Consider the following 17,914-nt stretch of genomic DNA (forward strand, 5'->3'; position numbering starts at 1 on the left):
TGCAGGCGTGCACGCGTCCACGCACCGCAGCCTGGCACCGCGACTGCCCCCCAGCCACGTCAAGTAAATCTTCCTTCAAGCTCCTTAATTTAAAAGAGCGAACAGCAGCGAGCAGAACCTAATGGCTTGATTTACGCTGACAAGTGACCAAGAAAAAGGTTAAAGAGCTTCTTCAAAGAGAAAGCGGGTTCCTGTGGCACGGGAAGAGATAGCTGAGCCCAGACGTTCGGGGCCCGCAACCGCAAGCCTCTGCCACCCATTGCGAATTGTAGCTGCAGGCAGTTTAAAGATTAGCAGATTGGTTTCAACAAAGTGCATATTTGCAGCTTGCCCTGGAAAGAAGTGAACGTAAAAAGGCGAGTGCCAAATCCCGAACACATTTATACGATGGTAGCAACTAGCAGAGCTGCTTTGCCGAGATGTGTTTGGCCAGGGAAGGCTGCTGCAGAGGTCGGTGGTGGCCCCGGTTCAGAGCACACGGAGCTGGGCTGGGGGTGGCCCCAGCCCCCCCGGGCAATGCGTGGTGCAGGGCTCGTTGCCGCTCGGGGCCGCTGGCTGGGCTCCCGTAGCCCCTTTGCGTGCAGGCACAGCTCTCGGCTGGGATATTTAAGCTCACAGATGCAAAGTTGAAGAGGGGTCCGGGCAAACAGTGATCTAGCATTTCCCAGCAGCACCTCTACATGCAGCACAGCTGGGATATGTTTTACCACCAGGCTCAGATCCGCTTCTCCTTTCAAACTGCTCGAGGGACTTGAACTTGTAGCTTGTCACGGGCAGCTTATTCTGGGCACAGACTGCAAGGTGAGGTAAGAAAGTCACTGAGCAAGTAACACAGGGAACGATACTCCTTGGCACAGGGGCCCTGCAGAAATGTTGCAGGCCAGGTAGTCACTGGGACAAGAGACGCTGATTTGCAAGCAGAGCTCAAAATCCGTGGCAGTGAGATAATTCTGGCACAAAGGAGTACACCTGACTAAAATTTTCTAAGTGAATTCTGCTTACCAGTAATTGCATTATTAAGTGTGATGAATTATATTTCTGGTTTTCAGCTTTTATTACTGGAGAGGTTTCAGATGGCTACAGGAACCGGGGCTGGCATGTGGGAAAGAAAACAATCCGCCGAGCGATGGGACTGCAGCGCCGGGCACGAGTGCAGCACCCCCACGTGTGCTCCTCCAGGCAAGCTCTCAGGAAGGCCTAGGGCTCTGCTGTCGCCTCTTGCTTTTCCTCCAGCCCTGCCATTGTCACTTTTTATCTCCGGACGACTTCGGAGCCTCCTCCAGTCTCAGGGCACACCAGCAGCAGGCAAAGACAAGGGACGGGGGAAAGGCTGGGGTTGGCAGCGCAGCCGCCCCCTGCCCCACAAATCGTCCCCTTCCCTTGGCACTTGCTCGAGGCCAGGTCCCCCAGGAGCACCCCGGAGGCAGGCTGACAAAACCCAGCCGGGTGAAGAAATAACATTGCTCCCAGCTATGCGGCAAGTCCGCTCGCTGAGGAGGAAGGAGCCATTGAAATTCCTCCACTGGCCATGCTGGCCGGCTGTACAATACCCCAAAGGCTGCGGCACAAAGATCCCGGAGAGATCAGACCACATTTCTGAGCGTAACCAATAACAAAACCAACCTGCCGTGGGTTGTATGGCTAAACCTCAAGGCAACAGCACTTCTCATGCACCTGCTAACAAAGACGTTGCTTAAGCGCAAGCAAATATCACGGCTGCATGCAGGCATATTTGCATTGACCACAGGTAAATACAAATTGGCAGCTGTCGCCGGCTTCTGGAGGGCTGCCAAGGTGACCTTGTGGATTAAGCAGCCCGATCATTCCTCTCCCCCCCTGCTTTAAAAGCCCCGAAGGAGCCGTCTCTCATTGTCATTACACCTAATAAAAATCTGTTTTATTCATTTAAAATTGTCAAAACATACTTTGTAAAAGTAATGAGATGTTCCAAGTCCATTTGTTCCAACAAACACACAAGTTAGTTAGTGAAAGGAAACTGGTTTAGGAGATAGACGCACACAGAGTTAAGAGATTTTCCGGTCTTCATGCTGAAAAGGGCTGGAGATAAATGTGTGTCTTTTAAGAAACCCCCAGCCTCCGCACGCTAGCCAAAAAGAAACATTTCAGTGTGCAAACTTCCACTTTTTACGGGAGCTTCTTTGTCCGAAACCTATGTTTAATGCGGGTCTGCAGAGGTGGACTTGCTCTGGCATGGAGTTTGTGTTGATGGAAGAATAAAATCTTTTTCTCCCTCCTCCAGGTGGCCAGAGGATTTGCGCACTGGAGCCGGGCCATGCCTACAAGAGTTTTGGGGGAACGGCTCGCACGGAGCGCGGTGGACCCGCACGTGCCACTCACGCCGTCTGCACCCTGCTGAAGCCCCTTCAGCACCGCCGAAGGCACAGCTCGCACGCCGGCCCCGTCTGCCATCTTGCAAATCAACCATCTGGGGAAAAAATGTGCAGAGCAGAGCGCTCCGTTTATTAGACGGTAACGACAGCGTGCACATATACAAGCCGGAATATCAATCCTAATTTAAGGAAAGCTAATTAAGTGCCATTTCTCTTTGTACACCTTAAGGAAGCCTAATTAAAGTGGACGAGCGTATCTGCAGAGCGGTTAGTCTTCCTACCTTTAACAGAACCTAAAATAAATGGCTATTGCCGCAGTAGAGGTAAGATAAACAGTCTGTTAGTGAGCTAGAATTACCATCATGGTAATTAAAATGTTCGCAGATCACAGGACTGCAACGGCAGTTTGTTTTTCTCTGTGTAAATAAGTACATCTATGCAAAGGTATTCACAAGAATTTGCGGAGAAAATAGCGTACAGTCGGTGCTGCAAGGTTTGTTACAGTACATCAGCATAGCTTTTTGTCAGCTAAAATCATTCAAAACTCAATAAATCAGTTGGAGCTCGCCATAAAATATAACACAAGGAGATCACAAGTCCCAGTGGTCAGTGCTCCATCTTCGCTCGAGTGGAAGCCTGCGTGCACCAAGACGAAGCGCTGCGTTTGTAAGCCATGGCCTCAGGCTGCAGCAGAAGCGAGGTTCCCGGCGTGGCCGGTGGTTGGGTGAAGTCTGGGTGTTACCTGCGTGATTTTCTCTGAAAGCAGCTCGATGCTGCTAATGCAGGAAAGCGACGGTTTGTGCACAGCAAACAAAGCAGCGCCACGCAGCCGTGCGAACCCTGCTAACACAACTGGACAGCCTCCCCAGGCAGCAGCGTGCCAGCAGAGATGCTGAGCCCAGATTTGCACCACTCTAACAGACGCCAACAACCGTGAAACAGTTCAGGGAACTGCGTGTACCCGCTGGGACATCAGAAAGCCCTCGATGAAGCAAGATGTTGCTCTTACCAGATGAAGTGACCGTTCGCAGAAGGCAGAGCCCTAAAGCAGGGAGCAGACACCAGCTATTCGGGAACCAGGGAAGGCTGGTGCCTCTGACAGCAAGCTCGAGCACCTAAGGAAAGGGCTGAGCAGGGAACCACCAATTTTCTCCCAACTGGGGATCCAGGCAAAGGGGCTGAGGTGGAATTAAGGTGCCTGAACGCCTTACTTACCTCCCTGCCCTGACTGTCTCCCAAGGGCAACCTGCTGACTGAGGCAGCCTCCTGCAGCATTCACAGGTCATTCACCAAAACCAACGCATCCAAAAGGACTACAAAAGACAAAGAATCCACCAGAAGCCACAGCATCCGCTAGCAGGGAGAAGGTGGCTGCAACCTGCTGGCTGCAACCTGCTGGCTGTGAATTCCCGACAGGCAAACAGCGCGTGGCTGCAGATTCAACCAGCTGGGTGACCACCAAATGCTGACCTCCCGTCCTGCGCCGGCTCCTGCTGCCAGCCCGCAGTCCCTGAAGCATCTCCTGAGATCTTTCGCAGAAGCATTACCCGATCTCCAGCGCCCACGCTGCTGCAGCTGGAGGGGAGATGGCAACGACCATCGTTTTGTTTATTGAAGTATAGGCATTACGAGCCTTCTTTAAACTTGAATATGTCAGTGCTGAGACATTCACAGTAAGAGTGACTGCATGTCTAGACACTTGCAGTGCATTTACATTCTTCTAGGGACTCTTTAGATTGTCCTGTTCTCTTCACTTTGTGAGTGCATACAATAGCTGGGTGGGACCGAGAGCTCCGCATCCTGGTTTACCCTTATTAACTTCAGCTCGAAGCTGGCTTTTTAAAATTAAGCAACGAAGGCACTTTTAGAGTCCTTAGGCTCTTCAGGTCATTTCTAAGAACCTGCTGAGCTCTATCTTGGAAAAGCTAAACAGACATCATTTCTCAGAGCTGGAAACAGTTGTTTTAATTTGGAAATAGGCATCCTAGAGCTGTCAACTCACTCCAGTGAAAGCTACAAACGTTTTTTCACACAACAGCCCAATTGTTATGGCAACCGCAAAAATCAAATCTCATCCCTCAATCCCAAGTAAACCCAACTTGACCACGCTGTCTGCGCAGGTTCGCTATGAAGTGCCAATAAGCACGGGACCCGTTCCACCGATGTTCATCACTCAGATGGGTATGAGACACTTTTGCAGGGAGAAATTTCAGAGAACAATCAGTGCCTGAACATCGAGATTTCGACATCCCACTCCCAAAGACATCTATTACGTGTGGTGTCTACCACATTTGTCACACTTGATGTGGGCAGATTTCAGTTAAAGCCCTGGAGTGGCTGCTTCCAAGACGACTGCTTAAAAGGAATATATTAAAAAATATGCACGCAATAGAATTGCCCTGACAAATCTCTGAAGGCACTCTGAATGCCCTGTAACACACCGACAAAGATACATGACACACCACAAAACTCTCTTTGCATGGTGCATAAATTTCAAAATGAAGTGAAATTACAAAACAATCGGAAGCAAAAACTGCCCCGTCCAAACACCAATTATACAAATCCCACAGAAATCCAGCACACCATAAAATGCATTGAAAGCCCAACTTTATACATCAAACCTGTGCTGTTCTTTTTAATTTCTCTGTGTTTATGTTTTAGCTAACATCTTGTTCTGGTTCAGAAAACAGACCTTGGTCTAAGAGAGCAGCTAACAATGGCTCCTGATGTATTGTACTTTTACAACAATAAACATTTACATTTTCACCAAGGACTGCTCGCTGGATTGCCGAACCGGAATCAATTATTCCTTCTGTGTATTTATGGCCCCAAAGTAAGGAGGAAGAAGGTAAAAAAAAAAAAAAAGAGCACTGCAGTCTTGGAACATAACTAAATGGTTTGAAAAGCCAACGTATATATAACAGAGATCAGAGTGTCTGAGAGACCAAGCACCAGCAATACTTCCTACAAGTCATGCTGTAATTGTGCCACAAATATAATGAGGTCTCTGCACCACCACTATCCCACGCAAGAAGGTGGAGTGTAATTGAAAATGCACTCGCATTATATAAACTACCTTAATCATAGATGCACCGAGCTAGAAATGGAAGAGACATTAGGTCATCCAACCCCCATAGGTCAGAGCTGGGCTACACTTGACAATACATTTGCGAGGACTTTCTCCAGTGTAGTATTAAGCATCTTTAGTGATGGAGTTTCCAGTACTTTCTTTAGCACTGTAAGCTACATTCTATTTTAGGTTGGACAGGAAAGGTTTCCTCTTTGTTTTACCCTACTTGTCCTCATAACACCCCTTTGTATCCTCCCACCACCTTCAATGATTCTCGCTTCCTTTTGGTCCACGTATTTTAACCGTTAACTACGTCTTTCACAAACTTCTAGTTTCAGTGTTGGCAAATACACACTGCATGGTTTATCCTTCCTTTCAAGTTGGTCCCTCAGCTCCCAAAATACCTTAGTCTTCTTTGGACTGCCCCACTTCTAAACCATGCTGTGATGTCTCCAGGACAACTCTGCCTCATACAGAAAATACCTTCATGTGTGCCATCTGCATTATGCTTGTTTCTGTCTTTTTAGAGAGTGAGGATCTGAGAATAACCTGGGAACAAGGATCCATCACCCAAAACCTTCAGGGCAGACAAGTCAGAGAGCGTACATTGCTCACTCAACAGCTTACAGCACGGACCTTGAAAAAAAGGATTTCTTTTTCAAGAAAATAAATGTTTTCTCGGCTTTGATGACAAAAGTGTCCTTCTCTCCTGAAGCACGAGGAACCAGGGGGGTTCGAACTAGGTGATCTTTAAGGTCCCTTCCAACCCGAGCCATTCTATGAACCATGAAACTGGGACGATGACTATGGTATGCTGTCTTACAGGCATCATTTCCTACATAGATGACAAAAACCAACTCACAAAAGCCAGACAAGATGTGGAAAGAAAGAGCTCTGCAAAGACATGAGAGGTGGGCTGAGATGAGACCCCACTGCGAACACCACAGTCTGTAAAGGTGTAAATAGGTCTCCTAGTATTCAGGATCAGAACGAAGCCATGAAGAAAATGTTGTTCCTTGTAACGACCTGCCTGTTCTAGTGATCAGTGCGCGGCCCTGAAATGCCACAATGGGGATATACTGCCTCACCTACTTCGGTTCTGTTTCTTCATCTACAGCAACAGAGACACACCCTGGCTGACACCAGGTCTTGGATCTTTCATCTCCTGACTACATAAGTGCTATCCAACCTGTAGTGAGAGAACAGCATCTGTGGTATCAGGGAAAGTGGCAGCATCCAGCACCTCTGAACTGGGCAGGCCACCTCACATATATAAACGTGCCAGGATAGGGCACTCTTCTGCTCACTGCATGCAGTTAAAGCACACCTTGTGATCCAGTAGAATCCAGTAAGAAATGGACATATTCCCAACCTGATTTAAGATTTTTATCCTCATCTCCCTGTTATTCCCTCCATAAAATAAGCAGCCAGACGGGAACAAGACTGTATATATAGCAACCTAGTTGCAAAAGTTATTACTGTTTTCCACAGCGAAACACTCTTAACTAAGCAAGCTTGGTTTTGATGGCCTGCAATATCAGAACACAATAACCCTGTCCAACTGCACACCACTGATTCCACTTCAAGCTGCGCTTCCAATGACCACACGCGCCTTCCTGTAAGGAAAAACACCAGTGATGTTGCCAGTGTGTCTGTACACCAGCCACTGGTAACAGCAGCATCTGACAGCAAACACCATGCATCATTTTGCACAAAACAGTGTCACCACAATTGCTGTAGCTATAGTGTAGTAGAAAATGTTATGAAAACAGAGCGGAGGACCTGAAGAAGCCAACTGAGTGTCAGGAGCAGGGAGCTGAATCACATCACTCTGACAGGAGCGCTGTTTTGTTCAGTTTTACTTACTCAGCTAATGGGTGAGTACTGTGCTAACGCTAGCTCTCCTCACCGATCCAAGAGCACTGTTCCCCAGGCTGCCCGGACAGCAGAAGTACCAGAGCAGGTACGGACATCATCACTCTTCTGGACTCGGTCCTGTTAGAGAGGGACTAGATCTGACATCCTTAGACACTTCTGAGTAATCCTTTGTGTGCCTTCTATCTCCCTATGGAGAACATTGAATTAGTCACAGAACAGCTCAGTGCCCAGTGAGAGGGCAGAGATCATAATCTGGCCCTGTTTGTGTCTCTGCTCCACGCCAAGATAACAGTCAGGTCTGCAGCAATGTTGCTTATACATTTGCTAAACAAGCCATTTCTCAGTTTCCATCAGAAACTAGAGCATTTTTACATATCCTATTATAGCTGAGTAAGTCTTGCTCTACTTAACACTAGCTTTTTGTAGTGGAAAATCTCCAGGAAACAAGCTGTTTAATGATGTTTTATCTGACTTGCACTCATTTCAAACTAAAGTATTCCACCTGCCTTGAAAAGACATCTGTTTCAGAGGCTGATTGCTTTCCTCCAACTCCTTGCTCAGCTCAAGGCTGCCATTTTTTATTTTTATTTATTTAACCATCACCTCTCATTTTATCAGCCAATAATCTGCTTGGGCAACTACAGCAAAGAACACGCTGTCAACCTTTTCCTATAAGCACGGCTAATCCCTGTTACTAGCTGCACCACACCTCAAGAAAGGATCAGCAGGCAGAACCACAGTGCAGGTACTGCCCTTCTGCCAGAGCTTCCCCCTTACAAACAGCGCCAACCACAGAGCTTCCCTCCACAGCAGGATGCAGAGACACAGCACAGCACTTTTCCTCCCTTATCAACCAAAGGAAGGATGCTACATTTCTGAATGGGCAGCCAAAATTACAATTTAGCCTTTAATAGCTTTGATAGCTTTAGGTCAGTTGCAATTTGGGTCACAGCGTATTGAAATATCAAGACGCAAACTTTAGCTGAAAGCTTCATTGCACTCTTTAGAGCTCTTTGTCTGCAAAAGCAAAGTTCATTAACTCTGCACTAGCAGGGAAGCAAGTGAGCATTAATTGTCCCCTGCCAATGCTGCGGATCCTTGCTGAACCCCATAATGATGCCCTCCAGGCCTTTCAGCAGCCAGAAGGCTGCTAAAAAAAAACCTCATGCTCCTCACAAGAGGAATAGAGTTTTGCTGCCATTCAGAGATCTCAACAGAGAAATGAGTTGATGGGAATGTCACAAAGCTCAAAGGGAAAAGCAAAATCCTGCACACCTGGGGAGGAATAACACCACACACTGGTATAGGCCGGGGGCTGACTGGCTGGAAAGCAGCTTGGCAAAAAAGGACTTGGGGTCCCGGTGGGCAGTGAGTTGAACATGAGCCAACAACGTGTCCTTGTGGCAAAGAAGGCCAACAGCCTACGGGGCTGCATTAGGAGGAGTGCTGTCAGCAGGTCAAGCGATGCAGTCCTCTGATCCTTCCCCTCTACTGGACGCTGGTGAGACCACAGCTGAAGGGCTGTGTTCAGTTCGGGGCTCACCTGTACCACGAAGACATCAAAATACTGGAGCAAGTCTGCTGAAGGGCCTCAGAGATGATCAAGGGATTGAAGTGTGCGACTTTAGAGGAGAGGCTGAGAGGTGGGACTGCTCAGCTTCGAGAAGAGAAAGCTCAGGTGGGGACATCTTACTCATGTCAAGACATACTTGGTGAGAGGGAGCAAAGATGGCTAAGTAAACAGAGCCAGATTCTTCTCAGTGTAGCTAGTGACAGGATGAGAGGCAATGGGCACAAAACACAGAAGTTCAATTGAAAAATTACAAAAACAAACAAACAAAAAAACAATAAAAAAACAAACACCTTTTTACCATAAACATGCTCAAACCCCAGAATAGGTTGTTCAGAGAGGTTGTAGAATCTCCATCTCTGGAAATACTCAGAAACAAGCTTGACACAGCCCTGAGCAACCGGGGTTGGAGTAGATGATCTCCAGAGGTTCCTTCTGCCCCCCATCACCAGTGATTCTCATGAGTTCTCAAAGTTCAGAGCTTTTCAGCTGAAGTCAATCAGTTTCTGCTCTTCAGACCACATCCATGTTGTAGATATTTCAGAGTTTCTTGCCACAGCACCCTTTCTCTGCTCAGTATTTTTAGCTCATTGTTTTGTATTTTGCCAGCTGAGAAACTGCAGTTTGTAATTTTACCTTCAGCTTCATATTTCTTCTTAAAAGTGAATACAATGTCCTGTTTATAATAATAAAATCACTAGTTGGCAGGATGACATCAAATGGAAAAAGAGAAAGCAACTGGAAAATTTAGAGCAAGCAATTTTGAGTGCCAAGTTTCACATTTGTAATAGTCCAGCGGAGGTCAACAGGCTCACTTATTATTAGGCAAATGGTAAAGAAATAGATATCCTCAAGTTCTTCCATGTTAGACTATATAAACCATCTCCACTTGAACAGGCTCTAGCGCTTTCCAAAAGAGTGATGTTATACATTTTCCACAGTAACACCAACAATGGGAGACATGCAAAAAGGCAGAACTGCTTTGCAAAGAACGGCCTTTTTTCTCTCTCCAATATTTAGGTTTTTGTTTCCCACTATGATCGGACTTTCCTGGCTTTAGTTTCTTGTCCCAGTTAAGCAGTAAAGGAAACAAAAAGATATGAATGAAATTAGAAACATTTGGAACAAGTCTTAGAAATAGCTTTTGGGTTTCTTGGATTCCTGGCTACACCTCTTCAAATGGCTTCCTCCTCCAGTCCCCCATCTGCTGCGCCCACCTCTGAAATTTGCATTTCCTCCTTTGCATTGACCCTCTTCTGTTCGCAGGCTGTGCTTTGTCCCATACCACTGAACCACTAAGTGCAAAGTAAAGCAAACAAGAAAATGAATATTACATGTTGAAACACTGGAGATGATGGGAAAACGGTTGAAACTTTGCACCCATCAAAATTTGTCCCTTTCACACTAATCCTCCAGCATTTCTCTAAAAGCAGAAATGAAACATTCCTCACACTTCTAAGGAGAAGAATACCAACTCCGGTCAACCTGAATAATAAAATAGTCCAGTCCCATCTGTGTTATCACATTTAATGTCTCCAGAAGGCAAGTTTGCTCAACCAGGCTATTCTGATACTTCATGAAACTTCATGCTCTCTGTACAATACAACTGTGGTATGCAATGGAGATATCTAATATTTGCCGAGTGCTTTTCATTAGAAATTTTCAGTGTTCTTTACAAACAATTAAGCTGGGAGTGCCCATGAAATACTTGCCTCATTTCACAAATAGATAAAACCATCCAGGTAAAAAGCAGACGTCCATGGCAAAACTGAGCATAACTGGCAGAGCAGAGAGTTAAATCAGCTGAAAGGTTTCAAAGCCATCCACGAGGTTTGGATCTTTTCTGCCTTAAGTAATATTAAAATATTATGTAAACCTTTCTTTGTGAGCCATTACTGGAGAAATGATGAAAAAAAGATCTCCTGGAAGCAATTCTGCACAGGCTATGTAGGTGAGATCACAGTTGCTATCCAAACAGACTATGCATGGCAAGAACACGCTTCCTGTAAAACTGAAAGACTTGCAGAAGATCAAGGAACATATTTACAAGATGGCATGGACAAAGTATCCTTCCCTCATCTTGCCCAGCCTCAGCAGATCAGTGAAACACATTGCCTTGCTTTCATCTAAAACCACTCTCACGAATGCCTCTGGTACAGAACCTCTGCCTCAGTGCTCTGCACGCTGGCTCGCAAGCAGACCTGACCACACCAAGGACACGGCTCAACAGAAGACAGAAATTGCCTTTCGAGGAGGAAAGAGTCATTTCACGTGGTGAAAAGAAACTACAAAAACTTATCTCAGAAAGAGAGAACACCAGAAAACCTGAAACTTTGCTCGGGTCTCAGCTCCATATCCCAAAGGCTTAATTAATAATGTTAGAAAATTTACATTAGTGTTTTACAGAACCAGAGAGGATTTACTATAGACAAGAGTATTTTAAGCCAAACTCGAATTTATGTTTACCGTAGTCAGGTGAACAACGTGTAAACTGGATTAGGGCGAGCTATTCAGAAGTGTTAACATGACCATTTCAGGAGGAAAGGCGAGCCTTTACTTCACTGTAATTTATCTAATAATATACTCTCAGAATATTTACAGTGCTGTACAGTAGCCTGGGAGATCAACATGCACAAAGTAGAGCAAAGCTAGGCTCTCAGGGGCAGGTGTTGCTGAACAGTGCGTGAGCACCCCTGGAAAGCAAGGCACAGCTCCCACGTACATCCAGCTCAGGTGCCTTCCTCTGGATGCTGCCCTGGGCCAGCGTGTACCAGCCGTTTGTACCACGCCACAGACCACAAGGCACTTACTGCCAGCAATATGAAAGCTAACATTTAATATCAAGGTATAGCTGAGCACTTCGATTTGTCAGGAACAGTCTCTCGAGGTCTGATGGGAGAGACCAGAAGAGAAGGCAGCCAGGTCTCCAACTGCAGGACTCCACTCAACTACAGTTCGTGCTACATTTACCAATAAAACTCAACTTTTTCCAGGTAGATAAACCTCTCTCTATGATGAAGCAAAGAAGAAGATCCATCTGTATTTTACTTTTCATAACTAAAAGCCTCATGTTATCTTCCTTCGTACGTGTTTACACCACAAACTAGTTAGTCAGCAGTGGGGCAGTTGACATTAAAAGGATTAGTACATTAAGCTCAAATAATTGTCTTAAAAATCTTGACTGTTAAATGTTTATATTTGAGAGGATCAAAAGGAAATCTACTTTGTAGTGTGCACTGTGGTCGGGAAGGGGCAGAGAGGGATTTAAATGGCTTAACTGCGAAACTGTTATCACCTTGATAAGTCCCAGTGCAATAATTCAGCAATAAAAGGAACAAACGCACTTGGAATTTGTTTCCAAAAATGATTGTCTGACTGGAGACAAGTCAAGCTCTTTATTTGCTTGAAAGAACTTGGTCAGAAGAAACAGCGAAAGCTACTGAAATGCAGTCAAGAATATAAAAATAAGCACTTTCCAGTGGCTTCTGAACTGCAGCTTTCGGTATCTTTTTTTTTTTTTTTTTAAGGTAGCTGAAGTCTCCAGTCTGGATCTGGTATATGAGTGTGGCCACTAGTCAGTCAGGAGCACAATCCTCCCTTGAATTATTCCATTGTTTGCCAAGTGAACTCCAGTGAAGCTGAGGCAGTGGGAAGGTCACAGGCCGCCGTGCAGGATTAGGTCCAAAGTAACATCTGGAGTCCAGGTACAGATACAAACGGCTGCAGTTTATCAGCTTACCCACTCCAATTGTTAGGTGCCATGCCAATAACAGATAAACTAAGAGGGAGAGGAGGTTCAACCACTGCACACAGTGTCTTGAGGAACCATGCTCATGGGGCTGTTTCACCCTGAGGACATGCAAGAAAGCAACATTATCCTGAGCTGCTGAATCTGTTACCCATGACACAATGAGACCTGCCAACCGAGACAGGATACTCGATTATACGTGTGGGAGTGGAACACACCGTATCATCTTAATAACACATTTATTGTTTTGCTTTCTTGCAACTTCCTTCCTTTACTGCAAATCGAGGTTTGAAACAAACTACTCCTCTTTTGTCTTTAAATCTTTTCTAGCAAAGAGGTCTCTAAGCACAACAAATCGTTATGTTTGAGCAGACCAGCAATGTCACTGTCTACCACCAAAGAGTTCCCAAAAGTCAATGGGAGCATCACAAAGTTGCAGGGATGGGTAACGTGAGGTGGGCGGACAGCATGAAGTTGCCAGGAGGACTGCGTCTGCCAGCTGCTAACCTGATCAAACTCCCCGTGACACCAGCTCTTCAAAACAGAGAACAACGCTGAGACTAGACAGGAAAATGCAGGACAGTCTCTACCTGTGCTTAAGTTTCAAAGTAACAATGTCCAAGATCATTCAATCTGCCAGGCATTGAGAAAATATCTGCTATAAAACTACCACTAAAATACGTAATACATTCCAGACAAAAACATAAAGCTTTCAGATTAGGTGCCAAACACCAAATTTTCAGTTTTCAATAGTTCTTTTGAGAAAAAGCCTCGTTCCCTCAAAAAACACTTCTTCAAATAACTGATTTGGGGGGTTTGTAGGTAGTTTCAAAGGCATTTTTTCCAAGCTAGCACAGGTAACACGTAACACAGTCCATGTAATAAAGTCAGTGTCTCTCCAAAGTGTGATGAAATCAAAACAAATCAAAACAAAAGAATGCCGCAACGACACAAGAAGGAGTGACAGACCAGGCTTTTTGTTGTTACCTTAAATCTCTTCTTTTGGCCAGCTCTCCCAGCGAGATAGACCAAGGAAGGCTTTGGGGAAGACATTCCAGGGCTTCGGGGGAAAAGTCAGAGAAATCCACACCGTACTCTGTCAGGATTCCTTCCGTTTCCGGCTCAATCTCCCCTGCTTGACCAAGACTTTTGGCCAGCTGCCTGCAAAAAGAAGGAAAGGGTTGCTTTTTTAAGTGTGTAATTACAACTGTTGCATTACCATCTCTGCAGAGAGGTGGCCGAGCCCTCAAACATGCTCCTTCACCCATTCGCTTCTCCCTTTGTTTTGGCAGAGAACTTGGCAGGAATTCAGACCATACCATGACTTACGTCTGCTGGAGATGCAAAACATAAGCCAGACAGTACCCTGGACTATTTTGTATATCTCATTTTAAGGAGATGTTTTATATTACTAGGTTCTCACAGAGGTAAAAGTGTCAAATTTTAGAAAACAACCACATTCAAAGGGGATGAGAAAAGTGCAGCTCTCCTCACACGCAGCTCGGGCTTTACAAAGGCTTCTTCCCTGGAGATCCTCCTTCCTCCCCTCACCACTTCAAATGCGACTGAGCCCCACCACCTGCGATGGAGAACAGGTTCCCACCCAACCCCGGACAGCTCAGCAGAAGAGAGCAGCCGGGGAGCTCCGCACACTGCTCTCCACACCAAAAGAAACATCGCCCTGCCTGGGCAAAGAGATGCCCTGTGAAGACGGAGGTGTGACGAACCCATGCTACTTTTCTTACAAAGAACTGCACAAACAGACATGCCCCCAGTTTGTCATTCCATCCATTTTCCAAGCTCTTTTCAGGACCTAAGCACTCTTTGGAGTCTGTTCCTCGTCTCCTAGCTAAGCGGAAGCCTCTGAACCACCATCCAACCATAGAGGAGCCAATGATTTAGAAGCAAGTCGTAGATAGGGAAACCATCCCACGTGCTAACAGCCTTTGCTGCAGCATTCTGCGTGCGTGCGGATGAGGCTGCTGCTCTGTGACGCTTACAGAAAGTTTCCATCTGGCCCAGTGCGAACCGCACCACTGATTTCCTTGCGAGCTCTGGTGTCCGACACGTGTTTGGTTCTGGATGTACTGTGCAAACCTGGGCTACTAAGGAGTGGGGCTTTTGCTCCTTCCCTTCCTGGTTACAAGCATTACAGGAGAACCCGTCCCATGGTGGCTCTCCTCCCCTTTCTCATCCCCAGATTGCTCTACAGTACACAGAGGTAATGATTTTTATTTTTTCTAACACTTTTTTTTTTTTAAATATACTTCCATTAGGGTGAATGGCACATTACAGGCAATAGAGATAATGCTCCTGGTCCAAGAAAATTACAACTGAAATTAAGGCAAATCCATCAAAATATGACAAAAGAGAGGGGTAATAACACAGTGCAAACACAGCCACTCTAATAAGTGTTTTTCCACTGCATAAAATACACAATCATGATATTGATCCTTCTGCTTTAATTCTAATGACTGAGAACAGGCACTAATTGCTTTCCAAAATTGGGGCCAAAACAGTGTGCTTGTCATTTGGACGAGCAAGATGCTCTCAGGGCTTCAAATGTGCCATAAAGCCACAGAACAAACCCCATCCGTGCAGCGCAAGCAAGCCCATCTTCTTTATGGGAGCAAAGCTATCTCTCTTCACAACGGGAAGGGCTGCGTAATAAACCTGTCACGCTGTGTAATATGCTGAAAAGGATTGTGCGCTTTGTGGTGTGGTAAATTGTAGAGTTCACATTGCCCAGCTTTAAAATAAAAATGAAAACAAGGATAAAAGATATTTCCCTCCATTGTTTCAATTTTATGTACAAACTGTACGGCAGAAATACGTGCGCATTTGGCATCTAGGCTTAATTCTCCGCTTCTACAGCTTGGTCCCAGTCTGATCCTTATTTTAATGTAAATAAACGAGGCATCAGTTTTATCTCCCTCTCTCTCAGCACTAACAATAAACCAGAGAAATTACCACTTCATTTCCAACTTTTAATGCAGAGCTGGGAGACTTAGGAAGGATGAGTCTGCTGCCCCCCAGGAGCACCCACACCAGCACCACAAGCACGGAGCCTGCGCTTCAACCTCGTGCCTTGCACCAAACTCCATAATGCAAAAGAAGTATTTTGACTCACATAACTTCCCTGACCAGATGGATAGATTAAAAAAAAAAAAAAAGAAAAAGAAAAAAGAAAGAGGACACAGTGCCCTATCAAAAAGAAATGGCATATGCTTAAGCTTCGGTTGCCCCTTCTCTCGGAAGGGCAGAGCAGGGAGGGCAGCACACCAGGAGGGTGGCTGGAGGGCCATACAACAAGTCATGGAAAGCACCTTTTAATGCCAGAGTGCTTTCCAGCTCAGTTTTGAAACCCATGTTCTCTTGATCCGTTTACTGAAATTAGATTATGAACCATAAGGGGTTTACCCAGAGGTTTGATATAGGACTAATATTGTTTAATAGTAATTAACATTTGATTTACAGTGTTCCAGGGAACATTTCCCAAGTACCTTGAAACAAGAAGTGTACGACGGACTTTAATTGGGGCCGTGTTACAGTCACACAGACATGATGACTTGCATCAGAGCAAAAATCTGACAGGATAGCATGTGATCAAAGGTAACGCATATAGGATCATCGACGGCCCCGGAGTAACAGCCAGGCTCGCTCATGGGGCTCTGCGGCCACCAAGGGTAGCAAGAACAGTTCAAGAGGCTTATAAACAACAAGAGGCACAGGGCCCAGGGGCGGTCAGACAGTCACTCCCCGGGAGTCACAGTGTCTGCGACACCCCAGGCTTGCGTGTGTTTTTTCTTCTCCAAAATGTTAGAAGGTAAGAAATTATGATGGTTACAGTCGTAAACATTTCTTTTTCTTTGACGTTGATGGGAGAGTATTAGAGCACCCTGGAGGGCCGCTTTAATACCCTCGTGCTGACGTCAGGCACAGGTAGTACGCAGGCAGGGAAAGCACCGACAGGAACGTGCTGCAGTTGGAGCTTTGGGAGGCACGAAGTGAAGGGTACCAGCTGTATGTGCAAGCTCACTGAGTTGCTCCGAGCTGCCAGCTCACCAGAGCTTGATCTCCCATGGGAGTGTGCCTGGGGCAGAGCCACCCTCCCGCTGCCATCTGCCCCTTTGCGGTGACACCGATCGAGTCTATTCAGCCAGCCGTTCCCACAAATATACATTTGAGCCCTCTCCATTCCCCAGACTCTGCTGAAACTTGCCAGCGTGGTCAAAGGTTACATGATAAGAGCTCTCCAAAAAGACCACACGTAAATATATAAGGCTTGATTCTTTCTGAAAGCCAGGCAGGCTCCCAAACGGGAGAGAATAACTTCAGTAACAATTTAAAAACCTTACTGAGTCTGTCCCTAGAGCAGACTTGTCCACAGTCATCGTACACAGAGGGCTTCTTTCAGCAGTGGGAGAATCACAGAATCATGGAATGGGTTGGAAGGGACCTTAACGACCACCCAGTTCCAACCCCCTGCCATGGTAGGGACCCCTCCCACCAGGCTGCCCAAAGCCCCATCCAGCCTGGCCCTGAGCACCTCCAGGGATGGGGCATCCACAGCTTCTCTGGGCAGCCTGTGCCAGTGCCTCACCACCCTCTGAGTAAAGAACTTCTTCCTTTTATCTCATATAAAGCTGCCTTCTTTTTTTTTTTTTAGTTTAAAACCGTCACCTCCTATCCTACACTCCCTATCTTTCCTGTAGGCCCCCATTAGGAACTCGAAGGCCGCAGTGACGTCTCCCTAGAGTCTTCCCTTCTCAAGGCTGAACAACCCCAGCTCTCTCAAAATGTCATCAAAGGAGAGGTGAACATCCTACACATCAATAAGTCACCACTCCTAAGGGTAGTTTTCTGCGTGAGGGGACAGCAAGGAAGGCCACCAAGGAAGGCCAGCAAGGCAGGCCCCCCAGCTGCTCCCACCACCCAGGTCCTGGAGCTCACAGGACGAGCTGCACAGGGCTGAGAAAGCCCTAAGCTCCCAGTGGAAGGTGGCTGCATGGTCATGGAGCCACAGAGCTGTGTCACCAGGCTCTCAGCACCTCCAGCTCCACTTCAGCCACCAGGCCACCTGCCATCAGAACGCAGGAGCAGCATCGTGCTCCCCATGCTGGCAGGGCCATTGTCCCACGCTGCAGATCAGCGTGGTGATCAGCTGCACCAAGGGAACAGCTTTACTCAGAGAAAATCACTTCGGCAAGGTGTTTTTCCACTAGAGCCATACTGCTCGGGGATCACACCTTCGCTCCTGCCTTACCGTGGAGTAGCCCAAGGTATCTAGTCATTGC

General features: G+C 46.4%; 1 protein-coding gene across 3 annotated transcripts in view; it reads right to left on the reverse strand.

The window, feature by feature from the left end:
• Nucleotides 1–17,914, reverse strand: part of DIS3L2 (DIS3 like 3'-5' exoribonuclease 2) — a 192,312-nt gene that overhangs the window by 94,751 nt on the left and 79,647 nt on the right. For all 3 annotated transcript variants that reach the window (XM_080603837.1, XM_080603838.1, XM_080603839.1), the window contains one exon: nucleotides 13,605–13,778. In XM_080603837.1, the coding sequence (XP_080459963.1) occupies nucleotides 13,605–13,778 (174 nt within the window). The remainder of the gene's footprint in view (nucleotides 1–13,604; nucleotides 13,779–17,914) is intronic.

The sequence above is a fragment of the Anser brachyrhynchus genome (genome assembly GCF_964034855.1).
Source record: "Anser brachyrhynchus genome assembly, chromosome: 9".
In the NCBI taxonomy this organism is placed as follows: domain Eukaryota; kingdom Metazoa; phylum Chordata; class Aves; order Anseriformes; family Anatidae; genus Anser; species Anser brachyrhynchus.